The sequence below is a fragment of the Prunus persica genome, chromosome G8 (assembly GCF_000346465.2).
Source record: "Prunus persica cultivar Lovell chromosome G8, Prunus_persica_NCBIv2, whole genome shotgun sequence".
Lineage (NCBI taxonomy): Eukaryota > Viridiplantae > Streptophyta > Magnoliopsida > Rosales > Rosaceae > Prunus > Prunus persica.
The window spans coordinates 17,415,838-17,428,657 of NC_034016.1; the positions used below are offsets into that span (position 1 = coordinate 17,415,838).

At 37.9% G+C, this 12,820-nt stretch overlaps 4 protein-coding genes across 7 annotated transcripts; 1 reads left to right on the forward strand and 3 right to left on the reverse strand.

Moving 5' to 3' along the window:
• On the reverse strand, positions 272–2,105 carry LOC18766813. Of its 3 annotated transcripts, none has more exons than XM_020569621.1 (6): positions 1,959–2,105; positions 1,401–1,438; positions 1,181–1,284; positions 941–1,089; positions 724–805; positions 272–563 (listed from the first exon to the last, which is right to left on the reverse strand). In XM_020569621.1, the coding sequence occupies exons 2-6, from the start codon at positions 1,435–1,437 to the stop codon at positions 450–452; spliced, it is 486 nt and encodes a 161-aa protein (XP_020425210.1). In that variant the 5' UTR covers position 1,438; positions 1,959–2,105; the 3' UTR covers positions 272–449. The 3 variants fall into 3 exon arrangements, with proteins under 3 accessions (XP_020425210.1, XP_020425207.1, XP_020425208.1); XM_020569618.1 differs by having other exon boundaries at positions 1,401–1,506; positions 1,959–2,101; XM_020569619.1 differs by lacking the exon at positions 1,959–2,105 and adding an exon at positions 1,922–1,940 and having other exon boundaries at positions 1,401–1,506.
• On the reverse strand, positions 3,422–5,539 carry LOC18766486 (serine/threonine protein phosphatase 2A 57 kDa regulatory subunit B' beta isoform). The gene is made up of 2 exons (XM_007201581.2): positions 4,282–5,539; positions 3,422–3,868 (listed from the first exon to the last, which is right to left on the reverse strand). Exons 1-2 carry the CDS (start codon positions 5,338–5,340, stop codon positions 3,518–3,520), a joined length of 1,410 nt encoding a protein of 469 aa, XP_007201643.1. The 5' UTR covers positions 5,341–5,539; the 3' UTR covers positions 3,422–3,517.
• On the reverse strand, positions 6,378–9,292 carry LOC18766548 (probable polyamine transporter At1g31830). 2 transcript variants are annotated; one of them, XM_020570684.1, is made up of 3 exons: positions 8,842–9,292; positions 8,673–8,750; positions 6,378–8,035 (listed from the first exon to the last, which is right to left on the reverse strand). In XM_020570684.1, exon 3 carries the CDS (start codon positions 7,994–7,996, stop codon positions 6,578–6,580), a length of 1,419 nt encoding a protein of 472 aa, XP_020426273.1. In that variant the 5' UTR covers positions 7,997–8,035; positions 8,673–8,750; positions 8,842–9,292; the 3' UTR covers positions 6,378–6,577. The 2 variants fall into 2 exon arrangements, with proteins under 2 accessions (XP_020426273.1, XP_007199817.2); XM_007199755.2 differs by lacking the exon at positions 8,673–8,750 and having other exon boundaries at positions 8,817–9,292.
• On the forward strand, positions 11,481–12,780 carry LOC18768692. The gene has a single exon (XM_007199166.2). It carries the CDS (start codon positions 11,881–11,883, stop codon positions 12,379–12,381), a length of 501 nt encoding a protein of 166 aa, XP_007199228.2. The 5' UTR covers positions 11,481–11,880; the 3' UTR covers positions 12,382–12,780.

Consider the following 12,820-nt stretch of genomic DNA (forward strand, 5'->3'; position numbering starts at 1 on the left):
TATGAATTGTAATATTCTAAAGAAACAACTTAATCTTGTGCCATCATTTAAAACCCTAAATTTGGAATCACAACATTTAAAGTCATAACTGTAACCTTATATCCGTCATCTGATCAGCTTTGGTTATTGGGATTGCAAATTTTTTTTATGGTTGGGGTTGTTTGGCTGGGTGGTTACCAAAATAAATTAGCTTCTAATGGTTTAATTAGCCATCGCATGCATATGGAAAGGACTGTCTTAACGAACCACGGGCAGAACGATATAGCACAAGATTAAGCTGAAAAGCTAGTCTTCATCATTTGGTATTATGCTGCAGTTTGGGCCAAAAATACACAAAATAGTGAGGGTTATGCATTCAAATGGAGGCAGATATTTCTAACTATGCCTGTAATCACTAGCAGGGGCTTGAATCTAGCAGCAGAGCTCCATCTTCTGGTATTAATCTTTGATTACGGGGTTCGCCTGAGAATCAAAGCCAACAGATAGCTGAGGGCAGAGTCAGTTGATGAAAGTGCCACAATGAGTAGCGCCACAAGAACAAGAGTCAGAGTAGCAGTCTTCAGCTGCACGAAACAATAAAACCACCTCAGATTGTAATCGCATTTGTACCCCATGAAAAATGACCAAATAAGTATCCACAGGTTGACTTAAGATTCTGCAAATTCACAATACAGGATTCATAATTTTACACCTTTATAGTGTACTATACGTTTTTGCACATACCGTGCTACGGAAACCTGGCCATTCAATGTACTTCAGCTGACTAGGCTGCTCAACCAGAAAAATGAATAACGATCTCAAACCCCTAAAAATGGAGAAAAACCATAAAACATCACTCTCTTAATCACATATAACTGTTATTCTTATGCAAGTCCACCAACTGGGGATCCGAATTATCAAAGGCCAATTGACAATTTTATGATTTGAGAGGGACAATTACCACACTGCTTCTTTGACAAGACTCAAAAAGTAGGGATCCTGAGGTAAATCATCATCAAAGCTCAATTGACGACGATCCCTCCCCACAGATGCAGCACATATGGTGCCAATACGACGTGCAGGCAAATATTGAATCCCTCCTTTAACAGTCTGCAATAACAAAACCCTAATCCTGAATAAGCGAGCATCTAATAGATAATTGGACACAAAATATGAATTCTAAAACAAAAGATAAAATTACCCTTCTAGATGCCATTGAAATGGAATCGTAATTATCAATTTTGGCCCCATTATATTTCCTAATTCCAAATGGCAGTTTAGCATGACCGGAATTATGAATCAAACCTGCCATGGAGTAGAGAAAAAACTGAGTAAAAATTGAGCATCACAACATGGGAAATGTAAATGGAGTAAAAATTCCAATAAAGTAATATCCAAGAGAACAGTGAGGAGATAGTAACCTGAACAGTTTGCCACTGACTGCGAAACAGCCCTCATCCTAGGTCAAAATAGCCGAACAGCATGAGAAATTATACACGCACATATATAAAACACCAATAGTGCAAGCTGTTTCAAACAATGAAGCAATTATCAAATAAAGAAGCCATGAATAACATATTATTATATAGACAATCCCAACCCAAAATAAATCAAACAAAGAAGCCAATTATGGTTCAGCTTAAGTGGGAACAAAATCATTTCAGTTCCTTATCCTTCAACTCAGAAAACCCACCTAAAATTTTCAATTGGGTCTTATTTTCATTAGCAAATTCTTAGCCAGCCCCAGCCCACCTAAAATCTTCTGTAAATAAATCTACGAAGCTGCATCCCATGAAATGTAATAACTTTCAGTCATTTTTCAAGCAAAAATTCATTCTTTTTTACTTTTTTTTTTCTTGGGATTTATGTACATTCAATAAATTCATGAAGCACAAAAGAAAGGCCGCAGTTTTGCGAATTACCCACAACTTCAAAAACGCACCTCCTATACAAAGTGAGAAAAAAGTGGTGGTGCTCACCTGCTCGGCCTGGTCGCTTTGGTTCGCGCGCGCGCACAGTCGTACAGAGAGAGAAGGACGAAGGGAGAAAACCAACGACAGCAGCACTGCCACCGTTTTGTTTGGCCTCGAGTCAAAGCGCAGCGTATTGAATATTAATTACTGAGGGAAAAACAAAATCCTTTGTGAATTAGTTCATTTGAATCAGGTGGATTATTACTTAAACACCTGACATCAATGGATAGTTTTATGTCAATGATTATTTGGTCTAGTGACCTCTAATCCTCATTTTATTGGAAAAGATATCGTGTTCAAGTCTCATTAATACCGTTGTTGAATTAAAAAAAAAAATTAATTGTCCAAATATTAGCATGTCAAAGTATCTTTTGCTGATGATAAGTGACAGTGGAAAAGAGAAAGGTTAGAGTTAATATCATGTGTTCCATCCTTACTTTGTCATAAGTATTTGGTAATTTTCTTGTTACCCTTCCTTTGTTGAATTCATAAGAAAATCTTTAGACTAAAAAACAAAAGAGAATTGAAGTATTGTTTTAGGCACATTTCTTAAAGTTTGAGCAAGGTGCAACATGACTTCTGTACGCCCAAGAATTAGGTGACATTCAAAATCAAGAGATGAATGGTCAATTTTTAGGGCTTTTTTTCGTTTGATATAGAAACGAGAGATTTGAACTTCGGACATCCAAAATATGAAAAAAAAAAAAAAAAAACCTGTTAGATTTACAATTACAATAAAATCCTGAAGTGACAGGACAGACAATTGATTTGTTTTTTTATTTTTGTTTTCCTCCTTCAGGGATTGTTGAATTTCAACTTCAATTTTTCAAAGTGGCCGGCCTGCCTTGTTCCAACTTCATTTCATTGTAATCCTCACTACAAGAAAAAGGATCCTTGTCCCCTTTCACTAACACTTGGTTTAAAAAGAGTTAGGTAACTAACAACTATAATCTCACATGTCTTTGTCATACAATTTTTCCGTACCTTCTAAGCCACCATATTGAAATCATGTAAATAAGTAAAATGTACACCTATTTAGTTAAGAGAGTAAAATTCTCTAATCAAAATTAGATCCTACATGTTAACGTGATCTCACTTGATCAACGATTATAAGGTACTTTCAAGGCCATAGCCATAGGCCTGAAATCGTTGTGAACCCCAAGTTTCAGAAACGTCTTTGAAGTCCACACGAAACTTACAAAACTATGTATAATTCTTGGTAAGCTTTTAAGATGTTGCCCCCAAGATACCAAGTCTAGCTACGCCACTGGGTACTTTGGTCACACAATTAGGCAAGAACAAACTACCCTTAGTTGATAAACAATGTTTAATATGTTACAAATGTACTTGCATATGTGTGTGTGTGTATCTTGGTCTGGCTGGCATTTTGTGCTGGGTTGGTTGGTTTCATATGGAAGGGAACAGTTGTATCTTTTTTCTTACCAAATGCCCCATTAAGCTTATAATTATTAGGAAGACTATTTATAGTTATGCCTTGTATAATGGAAATTTGAAACCAAAATCAAAAGCCAGCAGAGACTTTTGTCTACATTTCAGTTTTAAATTCAATGCGAAACACATAAGAAATGTGGTGGTTGGAGGAACTGATGCTGATTGTGATGCTGGGCTGCTGCCATTTCTATTCTGTCCCATTTCTCCTTCCTCTTGATTTCTGCTTGGTGAGCTTTGGATTCTCTGAGCTCAATTTCTTCAAGGCACTTGGAGTGCAAAACTGGATCCATTTCTTCTAGCATCACCTTCACGTTTTCTGTCAATTGTCGGACGCTTTTGCTCCAGTGCCACTTTAAGTTCTTCTCCATTCCTTCAACCACAACTGGAAACACTTCCTCCATTGCCACCGATATCATCTTTACGAACTGCTCGTTGTTCCAAACGTAGAGTGCTCGCTCCGCTACCTAAATCCAACACAAAACAAAATATAGCACTTGTTAAGACCATGATGGTAACAATGTGACATGTACTTTCAGAATTCTCTATGGAATTTTGAAGATTGCAGAAGATTATAGTACTTAACAATAAATGCAGGACCCAAAAGCTAAAACTAAAGCTATGTAAAACTTAAACATGAATTCAAAGCATAACAGGATTTCAAGAGGCTTTTACAGGGAAAATTTTCATTCTTAGCAGCCATCAGCATACAGTTTAATTGTACCAGTTCCAGCATGGAAAAATGATAGGTATTCAATTTTTTATGGATTTGTTAATGATGTTCTGTTTGTTTGCTAAGAAAGCATAGGAAAAAGAAGATAGATTTGGATTCTTGATATCTGATTGGAAAGTTGGCAAGCCAGAAGAAAAAACCATGTACCTGTGAGTTCCAACTGTTCAAGCATCTTGTTATCTGGAGACATAAAGGCAGGGCTAACTTCCTATATTGATCAGGGTCAATATTCTCCACCAGTTCCTCCAATTCCCCAATCAGCAAAACCTCCTTCTGGCAATTAGTCACAGGCCAATACCTCAAAATCCCTCTAACAACAATCCCACCAAGCACAGGCTCCTTCTGCACAAACTGAGACACGCAATAAGCCAGCTGCCTATGGTAAGCTTGCATCCCCTTGGTCTTGTGAAAAGGAATAAGCACCCTCATCAAGAACAGCTTGTGCTCTTCTTTTAGTGGAACTGTAAAGCCATTGATGATGCTTCCCCATATCTCAAGCAACTCTCTGATCCCACAATGCCTCTCTGTCTCAAACACATAGTGCAAAAACACATCGTTCATCGATTTCCTCATGAACGAACGGTAGAATGTGAATCTGGAATATATTCTGTGGTACACATTCTTCAAACTATCACGTTCCCTCGGGTCTTCTGATTGGAACAAGGCAAGAAGATTGACAACAAATTGGTTATCAATGTAACCTCTAAGTAACTTAGGATCTGTGTTGATCACGAGCCGGATGAGGATGTCATAAACTAACTGCAGGTGTGACCATAATGGGGAAAAGGTAGATATGTGGTCTTCATCATCAGGGAATTCTGCAGCACTGGAGGGATTGGAAGGAGGAGGGAGAGGCCTAAAGAGGTTCAAAGATATCATAGAAATGAGAGATGACATAACTTGATCATGCAGAGGCTTCTTTGAGGATTTTACCACAGACAGAAGCTGCAAAAGCTTGTTCCTTTTGAGTTCTTGTTGTGTAGCACATTCACTTGGATCAGTGAAGGTGAAGACAAAGGTGCAAAAGGAAATAGAAGAAAGAATTTCCTCATTTTCCAAGTTGGAAGAAGAACACCCAATATTGGTGGTGCCAGTCTTCTTTCCATTAATACCAGTTTCAGTCTTTGAATCAAGATCAAAGAGGTGTTGAAGGGTGGTAGATTTTCTCCTTGGTGAAGCTCTTGGTGTGTTGTTTTGAACACCCATTTTTCTTCTCTCTCCCTCTCTTTTTCTTCTAAGCTTTTTCTCCCTCTATCAGCCTATGCACTTTATGAGCCTCATATTGTTTATGAAAGTGTGTAATTGGTCATAATTTTTCCACTAGCTGCTGAAACAGAGAACACTTTGCTATTTCCTATAGATCTGTTTTTTACTTGTTCTGGCTCAATTCTACCATAAAGGCCAAAAAGCCAGCGGTGTTATATAGACAAGAAAGTGTTGTAATATCCGTTCAATAGCAAAGACTGCAATTTTAACAGAAACCGAATTAGCTGGTGAAGTAAGGTTGAAAGCAAATACATCTTTCTTTGTTCTTGCTCCTCATCTGTGTGAGTGCCACGTGGATTTTGCCTGGTTTTTGTAAGTTGCAGACACAACAGCTTGTGGCAACTCATAAGAGAGGATGTTAGAAACATGACAACATGTCATAAATATTAGTCAGGTTCAGCTTGCATGTGCCTCACCAACCTATCGGCCTCCGCATTTTGAGTGGGGGGCCCCAAATTGTAAAATGCAAGCCTCACTTAGTAGGCACTTTCCAAGGGACTGTTTGGCAAGCATATCACAAAAACCATCAAAATTGTTCATTGGGTTGGCATTTCATTAGAGAAAATGAGCAGAACCTGAGTTATTAAGCAATGGGATAATGGCTTTTTTGATGAGGACGATAATTGTCAAATCACCAACGGGTTCAGTGGTCTCAAATTTGAATCCCAATAACACTTCCCATTTCCCTTCCAAACTTTGACTCCAAAAATATGTCACAAGTTTGTTTGTTTTGATGCAAGATTGAGATTTTTTTTAGGGACCTATTATTTGCACGGCAAAATAGTTTTTTTTATATTTTAATTGAAGAATTGAGCGAGCATAAGAAGCACCATCAGATATAAAACCTGCCAATTAATGTGTGAGCTTAAGCTCTGGTCCAAAGAAATGGAATATGTGTCACGTATGAACTCAAAAAACAAGACAAAAATCCAGAACCAAGAATAAACTATCTTAAGTCCTAGAGACTGAAAGAGATGTTCAAGTGGTGACGGCAATGGTGATCAAATTTCGGCTCATTGGTTTTCTCACCCTTACAATGTTCAAATCATAGCAAAACCACATTTTTTTTTATGCACAATGTATGCATGAGACAGATTTCAAGAATTAAGTAAAAGGACTAGGATTCACTGTTCAGAGACAACCAACAATGTCAAAATACCAAGATGGCTACTAGAATTCATGAAATCCAAGGTTCGTTACACTGATGATCTGGAGCATGGATATCTGGAAGGTCAGAATTCATGGAGAAATTAAACCATCTATTTCTTTTTGTGTACTCAACACAAGGCTGCAGAACAAGCCCAATGATCACAGCAGAGATGCTTATAGCCATCACCTTTGGAGAAGCAAGAGCTAAAACTACAAAAATTAACAGTGTCGGAGGAATGCAGATCAAAATCGCTCCGGCAGTACCAACAGGTATCTTAAACGGCCGCGATGCAGCTGGGTGTTTCATCCTCAACTTCACAAATGCAATGAATTCCATAATCATTCCGAAGCAATACAAGTAGTTCTCCGCGGCTACGATCTCTTGGAAGCTCAACCACGAGAGCAAAATAACGCCCGATGCAGAGAATAAAATTCCAACAAGAGGAGTACCATGACGAGATCTTTTGGCAAAGATTGAAGGAAGCATCCCACGTTCTGCCATACCCAGAAGTTGAAAGGAGTCGCTGCTCATTTCAGCCACAAACATACCCATGTTTGACAATGCAGATGCTGCTAGGACCCAGAATCGTAACCATACACCTCCAAGCATTTTAGCAATGTCTGCGAAATAACCATCAGACCACAGATCACGATCAACTGGAACAGCTCCAGTACCGATCAGAAGGGGGAAAATGTATCCAAACACAACCAAGATAAGAGCATAAAAGAGAGCTTTCGGAAGAGTTGTACCGGGGTTTTCCACCTCCCCTGATAGAGTACTAATGGAATCCCAGTAATTAAGATTCCAGAACAGAGTGTTCAAATACAAAGTCCAATTTACGCTGTCCAGATTTACCAAAAACCACCTGGAAGGATTTATCTTCGGGATTGCTATAAATCCCATGAATATGAAAGGAAGAAGTGAAAACACCCCCAGCAAGATAGCAGCCCAACCCACTATTGTTAAACCCCTGTAGTTCATGTAAGTGAGAATCGCAGTCAAAACCAACACTGCAATTGTCCTTGGGAGACCACTTTCCAAAGCTGGAATTGCTGATTTCAGATAGTCCAGAAACAGAACAGGGTATAGAGCATTATCAATTACCCCACTAAGCCATTTCATCCAACCTTGCTGAAAGCCCCAATATGGACCCAAAGCTGATGAGACCCAAACAACATACCCTCCATTCTCAGGGAACATAGTACCCATTTCTGCAGTTATCAAGGCCTCTGGAACACTCCATATGATTGCAAAAACCAGAAAACCAAGAAGGGCTAAAAGGGGACCGGCTGCCTGGACACTGTCTTCGATGCCAAATGGCCCTCCCGAGACCTCATAGAAGATCAAGAATACAAGAGGTATAACTGAAACCTTCTGGTACTTCTGCAAGTTGTGAGAGGACCCTTCCCCCAAACCAACATACTCAGGAATATTGTTGTCCAACATTTTAGCATTACTTTGCTTTGCAAGTGAGTTTCTATGTTTCTGCATTCAACAATAGAAAAGCACGGTTTTCAAGATTTGGAAAGTTCAAATTGGAAAAGGAACAGAAAATTACAGTATAAGGGTGCCCATCAAAGAGAAAACCAATTCAATTCACTAACCACTATGATAAGAAGCTTACTTTGTTCCTAGTAATCAGCAAGCTATTAAATTGCGTAGCATAATTTTCAATTCAAAACCAACAACTTTCCCAATCAAACCCTAACCAATCCGTGCACACCTAACCAGGAGTATTTCATTGAACTTCTCTTAAAAAGTTTAACAAAACTCTACAGAAAGCATACTCCTTTACCATTTCAGAATCGTATTTGTTGGGCAGAAGATTTTTGTTCAGTCTTTGTCATGCAACCAAAGTAAGATTCTTTACGCAAATCACAAAGGAATCATCTCAAATCAAGATATGAATTTATAACCACACAAAAAATACAGGCAAATCGGCACAAGAAACACAAACACAAAATACCCACTAAAACTAGCAACACAAATTGATCAGATAAACCAAATAGCAATGTGGGTTCTCTCAAAACAGCCATAAAAACCAAATCTACCTTCCCAATTGAGCCAATTCCAAATCAACAAAGGGTTCAAGGAATCAATCAAAAGAAACCCAAAAAAGTACCTCTTTTTTGGCTTAACGATCCGTGACCGATTTCAAGAAATTTCAGTAAAGGAACCAAAAAGAACCCAAAAGGGTTTGCTGTACATAAGAAAAGTAAAGCAAATGTAAAAAGCAAACGAGTAAAATGAAGAAGAAGAAGCTAACCATGAAAAGGAAGAGATAAACTGACAGACTACTGTGGATTTGCGGTGCTACCGATGCGTCGTAATGTTAGCGAAGTGACTCTCTTTGTGTCCACCACCACGCGTCTATCTCAGCGTCCACCCACGAGTCTGCTTCAGCCTCTGAGTGACGAGAGTTTTGCATTGCCGACGCACTTGGAGAAAAAGAAAGACAAAGATTTGATTTGAGCGTGCATGAGAGTTGTTTTAGCGATGCCAAAGGTTGTTTTAGATGTAAATTGTAATAGATAATCAAAAACAATTTTGTAGTGTTGGGTTGAAATTATGGATTGTTGGTGGGATTGGTCGAGATTTTTGGTGTGTTTACAACTTCTCGTGCGGGTTAGTTTTCTCCTTCATTTCTTAACTTTGGCAACAAAAATATTTTTACCTTGTGGTATTTCTAGTTTAGGAATGTTAGTTAATGTTTAGAATTAATGGTTTCCTCATATGTTAAGAGTGCACAAAAGTTTGTAATTGTGTGAGAACATATATATATTTGGATTTCAAGTAATCCATTTTGATCCTTTAAAAAGAATTTGTATCGATATCTTGAATATCAGAATACTCTTTAAAAAGATCACGTATGAATCGTTCACAATTTGTTTAAACAAAATTTGAATTGATGCAATTTCTCTGTGGGTAACAAATTGTAACACAGCCCATACTTCAAATGGTAATGGTCAAAAGAGAATGGCCCAATACAATGGGGATTGGTATGCTATTGCCCTAACTTCCAGACCTCAAACTTTGGACTTCAGATTCCAGAGCCTTTAAATAATTTACATTTTTTTATGGCTTAAATGTTAAAATGGTCCTTGTGTTTTATCTCATAGGTCAATTTAGTCCATGTGTTATTAATTTGGCCAATTTGGTCCTTGTGTTTGTATATGTTAGTCAATGTGGTCCATTCCCTTCAAAATATAAAATATAAAATATTTAAAATTAATTAAAATAAAAACGGTAATTGATTATAAAATTTTAAATTCAATCTGAAAATGAAATATTTTTTTTTTAAATTTCACCTTCCCCAATTTCGCGCACACACCTCAACCACCTCCCAAATCCAGCCACCCTCACCACCACCACTCCAACCCCAAACCATAGCCACCCTCACCACCATTCCAACCCCACCTAACCACAACAACTCTCTCTCTCTCTCTCTCTCTTGGCTTCCTCTCTGACAAATCACGAAGATCTTCATAGCCGGTCACCGTAACCTTGATGGCTCTACCGCTAATTGATCATCCTCGCTGCAGCAAAAGTCAATGATATTCAGGCCAATGGATCGAAGAGGAGAGAGAGATGAAGGGTAGAGTATGAGAAAATCTTAAACATAAGAAAGAAGAAAAATTGTAGCAAGAAAAGAGTAGGCATCAATTCAACTAAGAACCCTTTTTTTTCCTACAGGAATCGAGACCATTTGAGGTTGAGGTTGTGTGGCTTTTAATCATTTTAGCATTATTATTATTTGAGTTTAAATCTTTATAATTAATTACAGATTAAATATTTTTATTTATTTATAGGTTTTAACATAATTTTGACAAAAAGGATCAAATTTGTTAACATATACAAACACATGGACTAAATTGGCCAAATTAATAACACAGGGACTAAATTGGCAGATAAGGTAGAACACAGGGACCATTTCGACATTTAAGCTTTTTTTTATTCCATTATGATAGTTAATCAAACAATGAAATTAATTTCCATATTTTGATTCTCATTTTCAACCAACAAAACTGATTCTATCCCCATTCCCATTCTTATTCTTATTCTCCCATTATGTTCTATTTGCCAATCGAAAGCACCATCTTAGTAGCCATATTTGTTTTGGTTATACTCTATCCACACCACGAAATAAAACATCCTCATTTGAAATCATCAATACATAATTTTTTTTATCAATTAATTCTTAATTTAGTGATACTTCTCTTTTCAAAGTTAAAAAAGATTTAGACTTCAATTCATCTTCCCTTGTTGATAATAAAAACACAAACCCTTTCTTATTTGTCCATTTCTCACTAGGGTGAGTCACTCCGAGCTATCCAAGTAGGCTTATCATATCATCCACCATGGGCTTTATCACCAAATAAGCTAATCAAATTTAGTGGACCAAATATTCAAATTAATATGGTGAGCCATTTATAATTTTGAGCGCATAACTAATTAGCACACGCTGATGATTATTTGAGCGCATAACTAGTTAGCACACGCTCAAGGCCGACCCTATAGGTTACCATGCAACCAAAAGACACAGACAAGTTAATTTCTTTTGCAAATATTGTATTGAACTGAATAGCATTTTATCTGTCAAAGTTATCATAATATATCGTGCATACTAGATAAAAACTTTCAACACACAAATACATCTACGATAGGGTTTTCGTTTTGTATCTTATACGAACAAGTATAATTATATTCGCAAATCTAAATCCTACTATAAAAATGTAATCTCACCAATTGACGGCTAAAAACGTTTTCGTATTGAATACGAATTCATACTACTATTAAATTTAAATTTAAATCTTAATTTAAAAATAATTAATCCATGACATCGCCAATTTATAAATTATATTCTAACTATAAAATTTTATGTTAAGGCATAATTTTCGGGTGTATTAGAAAATAAAAATCGGTGGCAAACTGTCAATCCTTGTGTGGAACCTAGAAACAGAGTTGGTTGACCTAATATAAATCTAACAATTAAGAAGAAGAATATCCACTTGTGTTCATACTAGTAATTAGTCATCCATATGAATAACCAAGCTTAATCAATAGTCACCCCCGCCAAAAAACAAAACAAACTGATTCAGTCCAATATTAGTTTTACACGTGGTGCTCCCAAATGGATTCAGCACTCTCATATGGCCCACCAAAATAATCTGTGGACCCCTCCCACGCGCTAATTAAGCGCGTGCACAATCCCCTCAGTGCCTAAAAACCACTCCTCTTCTCCCGCTTCGCAAACTCTCTCTGAGAAAAATCGGTCTTTCACTCTAATCACTTCTCCGAATCAAAATCAACGACGGAGATCCCAATCCCATATGGAGATCTCCGCGATTAAAAACCCTAACCCTAACCCCAATTCCAATCACCATTCCCATTCTCCGAGCTTTCTCCTGCCCAACGGCTTCGGCGAAATCGAGATCTCCGATATCGAGATGATAACGATACAGACCGTGACCTACACCAGCCTCAAGGACCTGTTGCCGGCGTCGCCTCCGACGATCATGTCGCCGACGCAGAATTCCAGCTGGCACGAGATTCCGATAAAGAACCCGCTCGTAAAGCACGCGGCTTTGGCTTACCTGCAGCCGATGTCCACGCCGCCCGAGGTCGGGGACAAGGGGCTGTTGCGGATGCTCAGGGAGAAGTGCCTCTGCGAAGGCACGAACGGGGTCGGGTGCTTCTCGTGGCTCGGCGACGTCGTTTTGAGTGGAGTTAGGGATGTGTTTGGGGGCGTTTGTAGGAATGGGTGCGAGATTGGGGATGAGGAGGATGAGGATGATGAAGAGGACGACGACGAGTACGTGAAGGTTGACTGAACAGAGGGGCAGGGGTATTTTTGGAAAGTTAAGTGTTGACTTTGACTGGTAGACAGTACAGAGAGTGTGAGTGAGACTTTTATGTATAGAATGTTTTTTACATTTTTTAATTTTTTTTATTTGGGTGGTGGGTGAGTTGTGAATAGGTATACATTGTGTTCGATTTATTAATCGCCGAACACATGATTGATTCGTGGAAGAGAATTTAAATTCTTTTTTTTGTTATTAATAAAAAATTATTTGAGAGAAATATTCTTGTGGAATTGTATATTTTGAAGGTTTTTTTCGGAATGAGTTTTGTGCTTTTCTTTTTTTAATTTTAATTATCAAAGTGTAGTGTTTAACCCTCAAGATTTGGGCGATGAATAGTCTAATCGATTTAACGGATGAGTTCAACTCTTATTGGTCTGAATTCTCAACTCGATGTCAAACTTGAATT